This window comes from Eurosta solidaginis, unplaced genomic scaffold, assembly GCF_040869045.1.
Source record: "Eurosta solidaginis isolate ZX-2024a unplaced genomic scaffold, ASM4086904v1 ctg00001059.1, whole genome shotgun sequence".
NCBI classification, from domain to species: domain Eukaryota; kingdom Metazoa; phylum Arthropoda; class Insecta; order Diptera; family Tephritidae; genus Eurosta; species Eurosta solidaginis.
Genome location: NW_027136903.1, coordinates 612,232 through 629,067, shown reverse-complemented (window position 1 = coordinate 629,067; position 16,836 = coordinate 612,232). Strand labels below are relative to the sequence as shown.

Genomic DNA, 16,836 nt, shown 5'->3' with positions numbered 1-16,836 from the left:
CCCCTCGTACACCCCAGCATTATTTTACATGCATAGAGTGGCGTTGAAGTCTTCTTGACCCTCTCCTCCACGTTGAGCTTACATGACAGCTTATTGTCTAGGATGATTCCTAGATATTTTGTGCAAGGTTTCCCCTGTAAGGTCACCCCTCCCAACTTAGGCCTGGTCAAATATCCGTCTTCTACGCATTGACTTTCAACCCGACATTACATGCCCAGGTATGAATATCCCGAAACGCCAGATCAATCAAAGAACTAATCGTTGGAAGGCACTTTCCACTTATGACAATTGCAACGTCATCTGTGTAAGCCGTAAGTACTACGGGCCCCTCATCGAATCGTCTGAGCAGTTGGTTGATGACCAGCGTCCACAGCAGAGGTGATAGCACCCCTCCCTGCGGCGTGCCCCTGTCCGCTGATTTCGTGGCCTCGTACAATCACCATTGTGATGTAATCTTTCTGCAATTTAACATGCCGCCGATCCATCTGATTAAGGCAGGATGTACTTTAATGTAATTAAGACCATCCATAATCGCCAATTTTGCAACATTATTGAAAGCCCCGGCAATGTACATGAAGACTCCTAGAGCACACTCTTTATATTCCAGGGATTTCTCTATGCTTATTACCACCCTATGCAATGCGGTGTCTAGCAATATCGTACAGTGTCAATAGAATTACTGAACAAACAAATTACAAATGTAAAATATTTCATAATTCTCTATTTTGTAATCAGTTTCAAAAATTTTCAGTTTTATAATAAAGTTTCTGACAATTACAAATGAAAACTAAATGCCTATAACAAGCAAAGTTCCTGCAGGCCGTGGTGGGATTCCATAATTTCCGCATTGCCTGTGATCGATACGGTAGAGTTGATTTACGTCAATCCCTCTCTCCCTTAAAATAAACATGTACATGTCTTCAAGCCAACCCAATTGATTTTCAGATCGTGTATAAACCCAAACGAGTTCTAAATTTTGGAAGAGAAAATAATGTTATAAATATGTTTATATGTGATTTTTGAATGGCATGTAAAATTATGACTACGTTCGTCCATTTGTGCAGCATTCTTCAAATTTTATTAAAGGTAGAAATGGATTGTTGAACTCTAATCCATTATGTAGACTTTTGGTTCAAAGACTATTTTGAAGATAAGTGTGGGAATGATTTACCCACATCCCTTTTGGAATTTGGTTTGTTAACGAAATTATTACGATGTTCAGTGTCATTGTTTTTTCTGCATTCCAATATTTTGTAGAAAAAATAGCTAAAACATATTGCAAATACATAATACACGAAGCCCAACAATACAGCTGTCTTTTGCTTAATGTTAATTTGAGAGTTGGTGAAAATCTCATATTAAAAACTTGCCTACCAATTGTTGTTTGAGTTTCTTTTTAGAGCTAACGTGTCAGATTTGAGAACAAGGCTAACGTTAATTTGGGATTTTTAATTAGAATTCCCAAACCCATCACAAACATGATGAATGAACAATGCAGAGAATCAAATTGGGATCCAAATTTTTCTACAACTTTTGAGAATTTTTGTTCTGTTCCTTTCTCGGAAAAATTGCCAATTGAAACTTATTGTAATAGTATTGGCGCTACTTTTCTCTTCTCTGCTATGCTGCCGAAGGCTTCCACAAAATAAATTAAAAGCGCTATTCTGTGCACTTGGACAAATTCACCATCTTGCTTATTTGTTATTTGTCAAGTTTGACAATTTATCAAGTAGATAATTGCTACTTTATGTAAAAAATAAAAAGTTTTTTCGCTGACAAATTGTCAATAAGTCAAACGCTCTTGTTAATTTAATTTATAGAGATAAATTTAAACTAGAATTCTGTTATTGTGCGATCGAGAGAAAATGGAAGAAGATTTATTACTTTTGCTATTATTGTGCGGGGACCCTCCTTGATTGGATTTTTGGGGTAATTTCTGGGTGGTTTTTGAAACTCCCTCGGGGTCCTCCCTGGGTCATTTGGGGGTCGTTCCGGGATCTTTTAGGAGACTCTCTCGGGGTAATTCGGGTTCTTCCGGGATGGTTTTGGGGAGTTCCCAATGCCCACCAAATTAACCCGAGGGAGTCCCCATAACCATTCCGGAAGGTCCACCAAATTACCCCTAGGGACCCCGATGGAATCCCCAAAATCATCTCAGAATATCCCCCAAATGACCCCGAGGAAGTCCCCAAAAAATCCCGGAACGACCCCTAAAAGACCCCGAGGGAGTCCCCAAAACCATCCCGGAATGTCTCCCAAATCACCCCAAGGGAGTCTTCATAACCATCCCGGAAGGTACCCCAAATTACCATCGAAGAAGTCCCCAAAACAATCCCAGAATGTGCCCCAAATGACCCCGAGAGAGTCCCCAAAAAGATCCCGGAACGACCTGCAAATGAACCCGACGGTGTCGCCAAAACCTCCCCGGAAAGATACCGAGGGAGTCCCCATAAACATCCCGGAACGACCCCTAAATGACCCCGAGGGAGTCCCCAAAATGATACAGAAATAACCCCCAAATGACCCGAGGGAGTCCCCAAAGTCATGCCGAAATGACCACCAAAAATCCAGCGGATTATTTTTTCCTATTCCCATTTCGGGGTTAGCAGCACAAAATGAGATATATCGCTCCAATTGTTCATGCGTAGCACGTTCCACTTTTGATTTCCTTGAAAAAACTATGATTTTAAAATATTTGTTACAAAAAATAATGAACAATATTTACTTATGTTTTTTTCTTACGTTTTTTCCATTTCACGATTCTTGCACTAAACAGCTGATTTCTGTTTACTTTATTTAGTTCACCACAATATGATGAAAAGCACAAGTATTTTGATAAATTATTAAAAATGTATTTGATAAAAATAAGTAGCCATAAAGGAGTAAAAAATTTAAGCACTTATAATACTTGTTAATAAAAAGAAAAATAGAAAAGGTTTTGATAAAAACTTGATTTAATTAAAACGAGTACAGATATTTGATAAAAAAAATTCGAAAAATAACTTTTTTATTTAGAAGTAGTAAAATAAATAAACAAAGAATTTTTTTGGAAATAATTAGTAAACACAAGTAAGGAAGTCTAAGTCCGGGTGAAACCAAACATTACATGCCAAGCTGTACACTTGAAATGCTGTTGTTGTTTGTTTTGTGTTCTTAATATTGTTACAGGGTTGCACAATAATATATATGTACATATGGTTCTATTCTGAACTAATTCTTCTTCGAGTTATGGTCCCGAAATTTGGGAAATGAAATGCTATTCATATAAAGCTATTTTTTGCAACGATATTGCTTATTTTATTCGTTCACGACCCTTTTAAAAATCTTTTATATAAAAGTGGGCGTGGTCCTTTACCGATTTCGTTAATTATTCTTCAAAGCATTCCTTATAGTAAAGGCAAACTCTCTGCCGAATTTTGTTACGATAGGTTTCACGATTTTTGATTTATGATTAATAATATTTGTAAAATTGATTTTATCACAAGTGGGCGGTACCACGCCCATTTTAAAAAAGTTTTTAAAATTTTCACACGTTAAGTTCCAACATTCTAGGTGTATTATTTACGAAATAATCAGGATTTTTGTGTTTTCCAAAATGTTATATATATAAAAAGTGGGCATGGTTATCATCCGATGTCGCACATTTTCAATACCAATCTATTCTGGGTCCAGATATGCTCGTGTACCAAATTTGGTGAAGATATCTCAATATTTACTCAAGTTATCGTGTTAACGCATCGACGGACGGACGGACGGACATGGCTCAATCACATTTTTTTCGACACTGATGATTTTGATACGAGTATACGGAAGTCTATATCTATCTCGGTTCCTTTATACCTGTACAACCAGCCGTTATCCAATCAAAGTTATAATACTCTGCGTACAAGCTGAGTATAAAAACTAAGTAATTTTTTGAAATAAGTATAAAAAATATAAACAAGTATTTAGTAACAAGAACAAAAAATTCATAAAATTTGTGAAAATGTAACAAAGTAGAAAGAAATTATTATTAATTTTAATGATTTCATTAATGATTTCATTAAAATTAGTAAAGAATATTTGTAAAAAAAATTTATTTAAAAGAAGAAAGAAATATGTAAATTTAGAAAAAAACTTATAAAAATAAAAATAATTAGTAAAAAACGGCGGGCTCATTCATCCTATTTGACGTCCTCACGGATCGGTCAGATCAACTATACATTGCAATACATTTTAAAATACATATCCTGTATGTGAGAGAGTCGTATTAGCGTGTGCTCCTATATATTCTTTACTGCCTTTATGGCATAGGGAATGAGAATAAGTTGGCGGAAATAATTTTTAGTAAAATAAGAATTTATGTATGTTTGTTTAATGGTGTGTTCAGTTTATATTTATATTTAAGAATTCATGAGCTTAACACCGGCTTATAATAATTGAATTTCAATTATTATGTTTTTTTCTAAGAGAAAGGCTACTGCAGTTTCACCATGTGATTCACGGTTCGAATCTCGGTGAAACCTTTGATAACATTACAAAATTGCCTGATGATGATTACGTTGGCGGTTTTCGAAATGGTCCATCGCAATATGCCAGTAAATGTTTCTTTCTTTTCAGTTTCTCTTAGAAAAAAACATAATAATTGAAATTCAATTATTATAAGCCGGTGTTAAGCTCATGAATTCTTAAATATAAGTATAAAATAAGAATTGTACAACTGATTTTCCACCAATAAGAAAACCGCTTCTATTTATATTTATATCGCTCAAATGATCTTGCAGACCATTCGCTTTCGGTGACGAACATGCTTAATAGGGACCTGGTCTGGCGGCGTTCGGACACACACAAAATCGAAATGCTTAGTCAAATCAAAACTTACTAACCAGCGTGCTCTGACGACGATTCAAAATTCTGGCAGGCATAGATGATAAGGAACGCTGAATTACTAGTTAGAACTTTGTACCTAAGATTATTCCAATCAATCTCTCCAGTTCCGGGATTAGCTGCAAAATATAAATAAAATTTATAGTTTACATTTCTTAGAAAGATATGATTATAATAACATACCTCTTGGCCAATATGTAATTCGAAATTGTGCTCCACAATTCGAAGGGAATTTAAGTGATCCGACGCTAACAATTGGGGTCTCCCTAGTAATTGTGAAAAAAATGTGTTAAGCTGCTGTGTATATTTTCAAAGTAAACAACAAGAAGAGTATGTGAACGCTACTGCGAGTTTAAAGAGGAAGTGAGACGCCTTTGCAGGAGGAAAAAAGCATAGGCAGAAAGGCATGAGTGTGAGGTTGTTAGTCACCAGAATGACGCCTGCAAATTTTAGCAAACAAATTCGACGACAGACGAAAAATTCTTAGTCCGGGGTAAAATACTGTCAGAATGAAAACGATTACCTTTTAACCGATGTTCAGAGAGCACTTAGATTGTGCAGGGAACACTTCTCTGACCTTCCAAATGTAGACAGCGATGTACCTATCGCCCAACTTTGAGCCCGCAATCGATGAACTTATGTTCCTCCACCCGACTATGACGAAATCAGAATATCAATAACCAGATTAAAAAACAACAAGACCTCGGACGATCAGTGACGTAGTGAGATTTTCTTGCGCCCGGGAAAAATATTTTTTTGGTTTGCCCGCAAAACTGACGTTGAGCAACACCATCAGCTCAGTCAGAATTGGGAAAACCCTCTTCGAGTAGTTCGAAACTAAACGAGGTTTCAGAGAGGGTGACCCTCTATCGTGCGATTTCTTTAATTCGTTGCTGGAGAAAATTATACTAGCTGCAGAATTTAATTGCTCTGAAAAAATCTAATTCTAATCTATCTAATCTAATATCTAATCTAATATCTAATATCTAATCTAATCTAATATATATATTATAAATGGGAAAGTTTGGATGTTAAGATGTTTGGATGTTTGGATGTTTGGATGTTTGTCCAGACGTTTGTCTTTGTGACTCAATAACGCAAGAACGGCTGGACCGATTTGGATGAAATTTTGCACACATATAGCCAATAGTCTAGAAGTATCTACTAGCTATATATTTTTCAAAAGGGGCGTGGTCCCCGCCCCCTAGGAACAGTTATAATTTAATTATTATATTTTTTCGTCTTTGCGACTGAATCACGCCAGAATGGCTACACGGATTTTGATGAAATTTGGGACACAGACAGTAGTCTACTAGCGAAATTTTTTTCGAACATGGAAAGAGGGGTGGGGGTCCCATGACCCCTTCGAGAAATTATTTTTCATAATTTTTACACATTATAACTTTACGTATACTGGCCTTCACCAATATCACAGACTCAAGGGGTCAAATAAGTCGAGGGCTTACAAAGCAAGCAGTGACACCCTCCGCCCGCCCCCCTTTATCTCCCCCTCTGGTGTAAAATCCATAAATTGTTATAACTCAATCTAAATTTTCTCCTAAATCAATAGTTTTTGGTATCTGGTACATACAGAACGAGATCTAGACAATTTTGGAGGAACGATCAGTGGTCCTCTCCTCTACTCCCGCCATCCGCCCTCCATCAATTGTTTTTATTAGCACGCTTTTATTAGCTTTACCTGTATATTTCTATCTAACTTTTTATTCGCTCCAATGTGCCTGCTGCCTTATTAACATGGTTTTATAATTAGCTTCACCTTATTTGTAATCCCGTAAGGGTCATATCGAGACCCTTCCGGGATCATTTCTGGATGGTTTTCGAGATCGGTCCGGGATTACGCCGGGGTAATTTCGGGACTATTTCGGGATCATTTTGGGACCCTTCCGGGATCATTGCTGTATAGTTTACGGGATTCGTCCGGGATCCCGTCGGGGTTATTTTGGAACATTTTCGGGACTACTCCGGAATCATTTCGGGACTATTTCGCGATCATTTGGGGACCCTTCCGGCATCATTTCTGGATGGTTTTCGGGATCCGTGCGGGATCTTGTCGGGGTCATATGGGGACTTTGTCGGGATCATTTGGGAGCTCTTCCGGCATCATTTCTGGATGGTTTTCGGGATCCGTCCGGGATATCGTCGGGGTCATTTGGGGACTTTTTCGGGATCATTTGGGGGATCTTCCGGCATCATTTCTGGATGGTTTTCGGGATCCGTCCGGGATATCGTCGGGGTCATTTGGGGACTTTTTCGGGATCATTTGGGGGCTCTTCCGGCATCATATCTGGATGGTTTTCGGGATCCGTCCGGGATCTCGTCGGGGTCATTTGGGGACTTTTTCGGGATCATTTTGGGGCTCATCCGGCATCATTTCTGGATGGTTTTCGGGATCCGTCCGGGATCCCGTCGGGGTCATTTCGGGACTTTTTCGCGACTAATACGGGATCATTTGGGAACCCTTTCGGCATCATTTCTGGATGGTTTTCGGGATCCGTCCGGGATCCCGTCGGGGTCATTTCGGGACTTTTTCGGGACTAATACGGGATCATTTGGGAACCCTTTCGGCATCATTTCTGGATGGTTTTCGGGATCCGTCCGGGATCCCATTAGGGTAATTTCGGGACTATTAGGGGATCATTTGGGAACCTTTCCGGCATCATTTCTGGATAATTTTCGTGATCCGTCCGGGATGCCGACGAGGTGATTTTGGGAATATTTCGGGATCATTTGGGATACCTACCGGCATCATTTCTGGATGGTTTTTGGGATTCGTCCGGGATCCCGTCGTGGTCCTTTCGGGACTTTTTTTCGACTAATACGGGATCATTTGCGGACCCTTTCGGCATCATTTCTGGATAGTTGTCGGGATCCCGTCACAGTCATTTCGGGACTATTAGGGGATCATTTGAGGACCTTTCCGGCATCATTTCTGTATTGTTTTCGGAATCCTTTAGGGATCCCGTCAGGGTCATTTCGGAACTTCTTCGGGACTGTATCGGGATCATTTATGGATGGTTACGGGATCCGTCCAGGATCCCTTAAGGGTCATTTCGGGACTATTAGGTGATCATTTGAGGACCTTTCCGGCATCACTTCTGGATGATTTTCGTTATCCGTTCGGGATCCCGTGAATCATTGCGGGACTCTTTCGGAATCATTTGAGATCCCTTCCGGCATCATTTCTGGATGGTTTTCGGGATTTGTTCGGGATCCCGTCGGGGTTATTTCGGGACGTTTTCGGGGCTAATACGGGATCATTTGGGGATCCTCTAGGGATCGTTTCGTGACCTTTTCTGTATTATTTCGGGATCATTTAGGGACCCTTCCGGCATAATTTCTTGATGGTTTGCCTGATCCATCAGGGTCATTTCGGGACCATTTTGGGATCATTTGGGGACCCTTCCGAGATCATTTCTTGATTCGTCCGGGATGCCGTAAGAGCCATTTCGGGATTTTTTGTTACTTTTCCGGGATAGTTTTTGCACCCTTCCGGGATCATTTCTGGATCTGTGCGGGATCCCATCTGGGTCATTTCCGGACTATTTCGGGATCATTTTGGGATCCTTCCGGAATCATTTCTGTATGGTTTTCGCGATCCGTCGTGGATCCCCTCGGAGCCATTTCGGAACTTTTTCTGGAGTATGTCGGGATAATTTAGGGACCCTTCCTGGATATTTTCTGGATGGTTTTTGAGATCCGCCCGGGAGCCAGTCATGGTCATTTCGGAACCTTTTCGGGATCATTTTCTTGCGGGGCATTTCTGCATGGTTTTCGGGATCCGTCCGCGATAACGCTGGGGTCATTTCGTAGCTTTTTCTGGATAATTTCGGGATCATTTGGGATCCTATCAGGTTATCAGCTCATTTAGTTCTTTTTTTTACTCAATTACAAAAATAAAATGCATTAGACAGAAAACAAAAGTTTAAACAGATAACTTGATAAGCAGGCTAACGCGAATAGCCCATATATTTAAATTTCTCCTTGCGGACGAGGCCGCGGGTAAAGGCTAGTATATACTATAATTCCTATATATTTCGGCATAATTTCTTGATGGTTTGCCGGATCCATCAGGGTCATTTCGGGACCATTTTGGGATCATTTGGGGACCCTTCCGAGATCATTTCTGGATCCGTCCGGGATGCCGTAGGAGCCATTTCGGGATTTTTTGTTACTTTTCCGGGATAGTTTTTGCACCCTTCCGGGATCATTTCTGGATCTGTGCGGGATCCCATCTGGGTCATTTCCGGACTATTTCGGGATCATTTTGAGATCCTTCCGGAATAATTTCTTTATGGTTTTCGCGATCCGTCGTTGATTCCCTCGGAGCCATTTCGGAACCTTTTCTGGAGTATGTCGGGGTCATTTGGGGACTTTTTCGGGATCATTTGGGGCGCTTCCGGCATCATTTCTGGATGGTTTTCGGGATCCGTGCGGGATCTCGTCGGGGTCATTTGGGGACTTTTTCGGGATCGTTTGGGGGCTCTTCCGGCATCATTTCTGGATGGTTTTCGGGATCCGTCCGGGATATCGGTCATTTGGGGACTTTTTCGGGATCATTTGGTGGCTCTTCCGGCATCATTTCTGGATGGTTTTCGGGATCCGTCCGGGATCCCATCAGGGTAATTTCGGGACTATTAGGGGATCATTTGTGGACCTTTCCGGCATCATTTCTGGATAATTTTCGGTATCCGTCCGGGATGCCGACGAGGTCATTTCGAGATTATTTCGGGATCATTTGGGATACCTACCGGCATCATTTCTGGATGGTTTTTGGGATTCGGCCGGGATCCCGTCGGGGTCATTTCGGGACTTTTTCTCGACTAATACGGGATCATTTGCGGACCCTTTCGGCATAATTTCTGGATAGTTGTCGGGATCCGTTCGGGATCCCGTCACGGTCATTTCGGAACTATTAGGGGATCATTTGAGGACCTTTCCGGCATCATTTCTGGATAGTTTTTGGAATCCTTTCGGGATCCCGTCAGGGTCATTTCGGGGCTTTTTCGGGATCATTTAAGGATGGCTTTCAGGATTCGTCCGGGAGCCCGTCAGGGTAATTTCTGGACTTTTCCGAGACTATTTCGGGATCATTTTGGGACCTTCCCAAGATCATTTCTGGATGGATTTCGGGATTTGTCCGGGATGCCCTCAGGGTCATTTTGGGACTATTAGGTGAGCATTTGAGGACCGTTCCGGCATCACTTCTGGATGGTTTTCGGTATCCGTTCAGATTCCCGTCGGAATAATTGCGGGACTTTTTCGGGATCATTGGGGTCCCTTCCAAAATCATTTCTGGATGGTTTTTGGGATTCGTCCGGCATCCCGTCGGGGTCATTTCGGGACTTTTTCTCTACTAATACGGGATCATTTGCGGGCCCTTTCGGTATCATTTCTGGATAGTTGTCGGGATCCGTTCGGGATCCCGTCAGGGTCTTTTCGGAACTATTGGGAGATCATTTGAGGACCTTTCCGGCATCATTTCTGGTTAGTTTTCGGGATCCTTTCCGGGTCCCATCAGGGTCATTTCGGGACTTTTTCGGCATCATTTAAGATTGGTTTTCAGGATTCGTCCGGTATCCGTCAGGGTAATTTCTGGACTTTTCCCAGACTATTTCGGGATAATTTTGGGACCCTCCCAAGATCATTTCTGGATGGATTTCGGGATCTGTCCGGGATGCCGTCAGGGTCATTTTGGGACTATTAGGTGATCATTTGAGGACCTTTTCGGCATCACTTCTGGATGGTTTTCGGTATCCGCTCAGACTCCCGTCGGAATTATTGCGGGACTTTTTCGGGATCATTTGGTGTCCCTTCCGGCATCATTTCTGGCTGGTTTTTGGGATTCGTCCGGCATCCCGTCGGGTTCATTTCGGGACTTTTTCTCGACTAATACGGGATCATTTGCGGGCCCTTTCGGCATCATTTCTAGATAGTTGTCGGGATCCGTTCGGGATCCCGTCAGGGTCTTTTCGGAACTATTAGGTGATCATTTGAGGACATTTCCGGCATCATTTCTGGATAGTTTTCGGGATCCTTTCGGGGTCCAGTCAGGGTCATTTCGGGACTTTTTCGGGATCATTTAGAGATGGCTTTCAGGATTCGTCCGGGAACCCGTCAGGGTAATTTCTGAACTTTTCCGAGACTATTTCGGGATAATTTTGGGATCTTCCCAAGATCATTTCTGGAAGGATTTTGGGATCAGTCCGGGATGCCGTCAGGGTCATTTTGGTATTAGGTGATCATTTGAGGACCTTTCCGGCATCACTTCTGGAAGGTTATCGGTATCCGATCAGGATCCCCTCGGAATCATTGCGGGACTTTTTCGGGATCATTTGGAGTCCCTCCCAAGATCATTTCTGGATGGATTTCGGGATCTGTCCGGGATCCCGTCAGGGTCATTTAGGGGTGCGTTCGAGATCCCGTCAGGGTCATTTCGGGAATATATCGGGATCATTTCTGGATGGTTTATGGGATCCGTCCATGACCCCTTAAGGGTCATTTCGGGACTATTAGGTGATCATTTGAGGACCTTTCCGGCGTCACTTCTGGATGATTTTCGGTATCCGTTCGGGATCCCGTCGGAGTCAATGCGGGACTTTTACGGAATCATTTGGGATTCCTTCCGGCATCATTTCTGGATGGTTTTCGGGATCCGTCTGAGACCGCGACGGGGTCATTTCGGGATCATTTGGGGTACCTAGCGGCATCATTTCTGGATGGTTTTCGGTATCCGTCCGGGATCCCGTAGGGGTCATTTCGGGACTTTTTCGGGATCATTTGGTGTCCCTTCCGGCATCATTTCTGGCTGGTTTTTGGGATTCGTCCGGCATCCCGTCGGGGTTATTTCGGGACCTTTTCGGGGCTAATACGAGATCATTTGGGGATCCTCTAGGGGTCGTTTCGTGACTTTTTCTGTATTATTTCGGGATCATTTTGGGACCCTTTAGGCATAATTTCTTGATGGTTTGCCGGATCCATCAGGGTCATTTCGGGACCATTTTGGGATCATTTGGCGACCCTTCCGAGATCATTTCTGGATCCGTCCGGGATGCCGTAGGAGCCATTTCGGGATTTTTTGTTACTTTTCCGGGATAGTTTTTGCACCCTTCCGGGATCATTTCTGGATCTGTGCGTGATCCCATCTGGGTCAATTCCGGACTATTTCGGGATCATTTTGGAATCCTTCCGGAATCATTTCTGTATGGTTTTCGCGATCCATCGTGGATCCCCTCGGAGCCATTTCGGAACCTTTTTTGGAGTATTTCGGGGTCATTTGGGGACTTTTTCGGGATCATTTGGGGCTCTTCCGGCATCATTTCTGGATGGTTTTCGGGATCCGTGCGGGATCTCGTCGGGGTCATTTGGGGACTTTTTCGGGATCATTTGGGGGCTCTTCCGGCATCATTTCTGGATGGTTTTTGGGATCCGTCCGGGATATCGTCGGGGTCATTTGGGGACTTTTTCGGGATCATTTGGGGGCTCTTCCGGCATCATTTCTGGATGGTTTTCGGGATCCGTCCGGGATCCCATCAGGGTAATTTCGGGACTATTAGGGGATCATTTGTGGACCTTTCCGGCATCATTTCTGGATAATTTTCGGTATCCGCCCGGGATGCCGACGAGGTCATTTCGGGATTATTTCGGGATCATTTAGGATACCTACCGGCATCATTTGTGGATGGTTTGTGGGATTCGTCCGGGATCCCGTCGGGGTCATTTCGGGACTTTTTCTCGACTAATACGGGATCATTTGCGGACCCTTTCGGCATAATTTCTGGATAGTTGTCGGGATCCGTTTGGGATCCCGTCACGGTCATTTCGGAACTATTAGGGGATCATTTGAGGACCTTTCCGGCATCATTTCTGGATAGTTTGTGGAATCCTTTCGGGATCCCGTCAGGGTAATTTCGGGGCTTTTTCGGGATCATTTAAGGATGGCTTTCAGGATTCGTCCGGGAACCCGTCAGGGTAATTTCTGAACTTTTCCGAGACTATTTCGGGATCATTTTGGGACCTTCCCAAGATCATTTCTGGATGGATTTCGGGATTTGTCCGGGATGCCCTCAGGGTCATTTTGAGACTATTAGGTGAGCATTTGAGGACCGTTCCGGCATCACTTCTGGATGGTTTTCGGTATCCGTTCAGATTCCCGTCGGAATAATTGCGGGACTTTTTCGGGATCATTGGGGTCCCTTCCGACATCATTTCTGGATGGTTTTTGGGATTCGTCCGGCATCCCGTCGGGGTCATTTCGGGACTTTTTCTCTACTAATACGGGATCATTTGCGGGCCCTTTCGGTATCATTTCTGGATAGTTGTCGGGATCCGTTCGGGATCCCGTCAGGGTCTTTTCGGAACTATTGGGAGATCATTTGAGGACCTTTCCGGCATCATTTCTGGTTAGTTTTCAGGATCCTTTCCGGGTCCCATCAGGGTCATTTCGGGACTTTTTCGGCATCATTTAAGTTTGGTTTTCAGGATTCGTCCGGGATCCGTCAGGGTAATTTCTGGACTTTTCCCAGACTATTTCGGGATAATTTTGGGACCCCCCCCCAAGATCATTTCTGGATGGATTTCGGGATCTGTCCGGGATGCCGTCAGGGTAATTTTGGGACTATTAGGTGATCATTTGAGGACCTTTTCGGCATCACTTCTGGATGGTTTTCGGTATCCGCTCAGGATCCCGTCGGAATTATTGCGGGACTTTTTCGGGATCATTTGGTGTCCCTTCCGGCATCATTTCTGGATGGTTTTTGGGATTCGTCCGGCATCCCGTCGGGTTAATTTCGGGACTTTTTCTCGACTAATACGTGATCATTTGCGGGCCCTTTCGGCATCATTTCTAGATAGTTGTCGGGATCCGTTCGGGATCCCGTCAGGGTCTTTTCGGAACTATTAGGTGATCATTTGAGGACATTTCCGGCATCATTTCTGGATAGTTTTCGGGATCCTTTCGGGGTCCAGTCAGGGTCATTTCGGGACTTTTTCGGGATCATTTAGAGATGGCTTTCAGGATTCGTCCGGGAACCCGTCAGGGTAATTTCTGAACTTTTCCGAGACTATTTCGGGATAATTTTGGGACCTTCCCAAGATCATTTCTGGATGGATTTTGGGATCAGTCCGAGATGCCGTCAGGGTCATTTTGGTATTATGTGATCATTTGAGGACCTTTCCGGCATCACTTCTGGATGGTTTTCGGTATCCGATCAGGATCCCCTCGGAATCATTGCGGGACTTTTTCGGGATCATTTGGGGTCCCTCCCAAGATCATTTCTGGATGGATTTCGGGATCTGTCCGGGATCCCGTCAGGGCCATTTAGGGGTGCGTTCGAGATCCCGCCAGGGTCATTTCGGGACTTCTTCGGGACTATATCGGGATCATTTCTGGATGGTTTATGGGATCCGTCCATGATCCCTTAAGGGTCATTTCGGGACTATTAGGTGATCATTTGAGGATCTTTCCGGCATCACTTCTGGATGATTTTCGGTATCCGTTCGGGATCCCGTCGGAATCAATGCGGGACTTTTACGGAATCATTTGGGATTCCTTTTTGGGATTTTTTGTTACTTTTCCGGGATAGTTTTTGCACCCTTCCGCGATCATTTCTGGATCTGTGCGGGATCCCATCTGGGTCATTTCCGGACTATTTCGGGATCATTTTGGGATCCTTCCGGAATCATTTCTGTATGGTTTTCGCGATCCGTCGTGGATCCCCTCGGAGCCATTTCGGAACTTTTTCTGGAGTATGTCGGGATAATTTAGGGACCCTTCCTGGATATTTTCTGGATGGTTTTTGAGATCCGCCCGGGATTCAGTCATGGTCATTTCGGAACCTTTTCGGGATCATTTTCTTTCGGGGCATTTCTGCATGGTTTTCGGGATCCGTCCGCGATAACGCTGGGGTCATTTCGTAGCTTTTTCTGGATAATTTCGGGGTCATTTGGGATCCTATCAGGTTATCAGCTCATTTAGTTCTTTTTTTTACTCAATTACAAAAATAAAATGCATTAGACAGAAAACAAAAGTTTAAACAGATAACTTGATAAGCAGGCTAACGCGAATAGCCCATATATTTAAATTTCTCCTTGCGGACGAGGCCGCGGGTAAAGGCTAGTATATACTATAATTCCTATATATTTCGGCATAATTTCTTGATGGTTTGCCGGATCCATCAGGGTCATTTCGGGACCATTTTGGGATCATTTGGGGACCCTTCCGAGATCATTTCTGGATCCGTCCGGGATGCCGTAGGAGCCATTTCGGGATTTTTTGTTACTTTTCCGGGATAGTTTTTGCACCCTTCCGGGATCATTTCTGGATCTGTGCGGGATCCCATCTGGGTCATTTCCGGACTATTTCGGGATCATTTTGAGATCCTTCCGGAATAATTTCTTTATGGTTTTCGCGATCCGTCGTTGATTCCCTCGGAGCCATTTCGGAACCTTTTCTGGAGTATGTCGGGGTCATTTGGGGACTTTTTCGGGATCATTTGGGGCGCTTCCGGCATCATTTCTGGATGGTTTTCGGGATCCGTGCGGGATCTCGTCGGGGTCATTTGGGGACTTTTTCGGGATCGTTTGGGGGCTCTTCCGGCATCATTTCTGGATGGTTTTCGGGATCCGTCCGGGATATCGGTCATTTGGGGACTTTTTCGGGATCATTTGGTGGCTCTTCCGGCATCATTTCTGGATGGTTTTCGGGATCCGTCCGGGATCCCATCAGGGTAATTTCGGGACTATTAGGGGATCATTTGTGGACCTTTCCGGCATCATTTCTGGATAATTTTCGGTATCCGTCCGGGATGCCGACGAGGTCATTTCGAGATTATTTCGGGATCATTTGGGATACCTACCGGCATCATTTCTGGATGGTTTTTGGGATTCGGCCGGGATCCCGTCGGGGTCATTTCGGGACTTTTTCTCGACTAATACGGGATCATTTGCGGACCCTTTCGGCATAATTTCTGGATAGTTGTCGGGATCCGTTCGGGATCCCGTCACGGTCATTTCGGAACTATTAGGGGATCATTTGAGGACCTTTCCGGCATCATTTCTGGATAGTTTTTGGAATCCTTTCGGGATCCCGTCAGGGTCATTTCGGGGCTTTTTCGGGATCATTTAAGGATGGCTTTCAGGATTCGTCCGGGAGCCCGTCAGGGTAATTTCTGGACTTTTCCGAGACTATTTCGGGATCATTTTGGGACCTTCCCAAGATCATTTCTGGATGGATTTCGGGATTTGTCCGGGATGCCCTCAGGGTCATTTTGGGACTATTAGGTGAGCATTTGAGGACCGTTCCGGCATCACTTCTGGATGGTTTTCGGTATCCGTTCAGATTCCCGTCGGAATAATTGCGGGACTTTTTCGGGATCATTGGGGTCCCTTCCAAAATCATTTCTGGATGGTTTTTGGGATTCGTCCGGCATCCCGTCGGGGTCATTTCGGGACTTTTTCTCTACTAATACGGGATCATTTGCGGGCCCTTTCGGTATCATTTCTGGATAGTTGTCGGGATCCGTTCGGGATCCCGTCAGGGTCTTTTCGGAACTATTGGGAGATCATTTGAGGACCTTTCCGGCATCATTTCTGGTTAGTTTTCGGGATCCTTTCCGGGTCCCATCAGGGTCATTTCGGGACTTTTTCGGCATCATTTAAGATTGGTTTTCAGGATTCGTCCGGTATCCGTCAGGGTAATTTCTGGACTTTTCCCAGACTATTTCGGGATAATTTTGGGACCCTCCCAAGATCATTTCTGGATGGATTTCGGGATCTGTTCGGGATGCCGTCAGGGTCATTTTGGGACTATTAGGTGATCATTTGAGGACCTTTTCGGCATCACTTCTGGATGGTTTTCGGTATCCGCTCAGGATCCCGTCGGAATTATTGCGGGACTTTTTCGGGATCATTTGGTGTCCCTTCCGGCATCATTTCTGGCTGGTTTTTGGGATT

The 16,836-nt window shown here is 43.9% G+C and overlaps 1 protein-coding gene across 1 annotated transcript in view; it reads right to left on the bottom strand.

Moving 5' to 3' along the window:
• Positions 1–692: 692 nt before the first annotated feature.
• LOC137235744 (uncharacterized) overlaps positions 693–16,836 on the bottom strand; it is a 61,786-nt gene continuing 45,642 nt past the window's right edge. The window contains exons 4-6 of the mRNA XM_067758605.1: positions 5,050–5,132; positions 4,866–4,985; positions 693–969 (exon numbers count right to left, since the gene is read on the bottom strand). Of these exons, the coding sequence (XP_067614706.1) occupies positions 788–969; positions 4,866–4,985; positions 5,050–5,132 (385 nt within the window). The 3' untranslated portion in view covers positions 693–787. The remainder of the gene's footprint in view (positions 970–4,865; positions 4,986–5,049; positions 5,133–16,836) is intronic.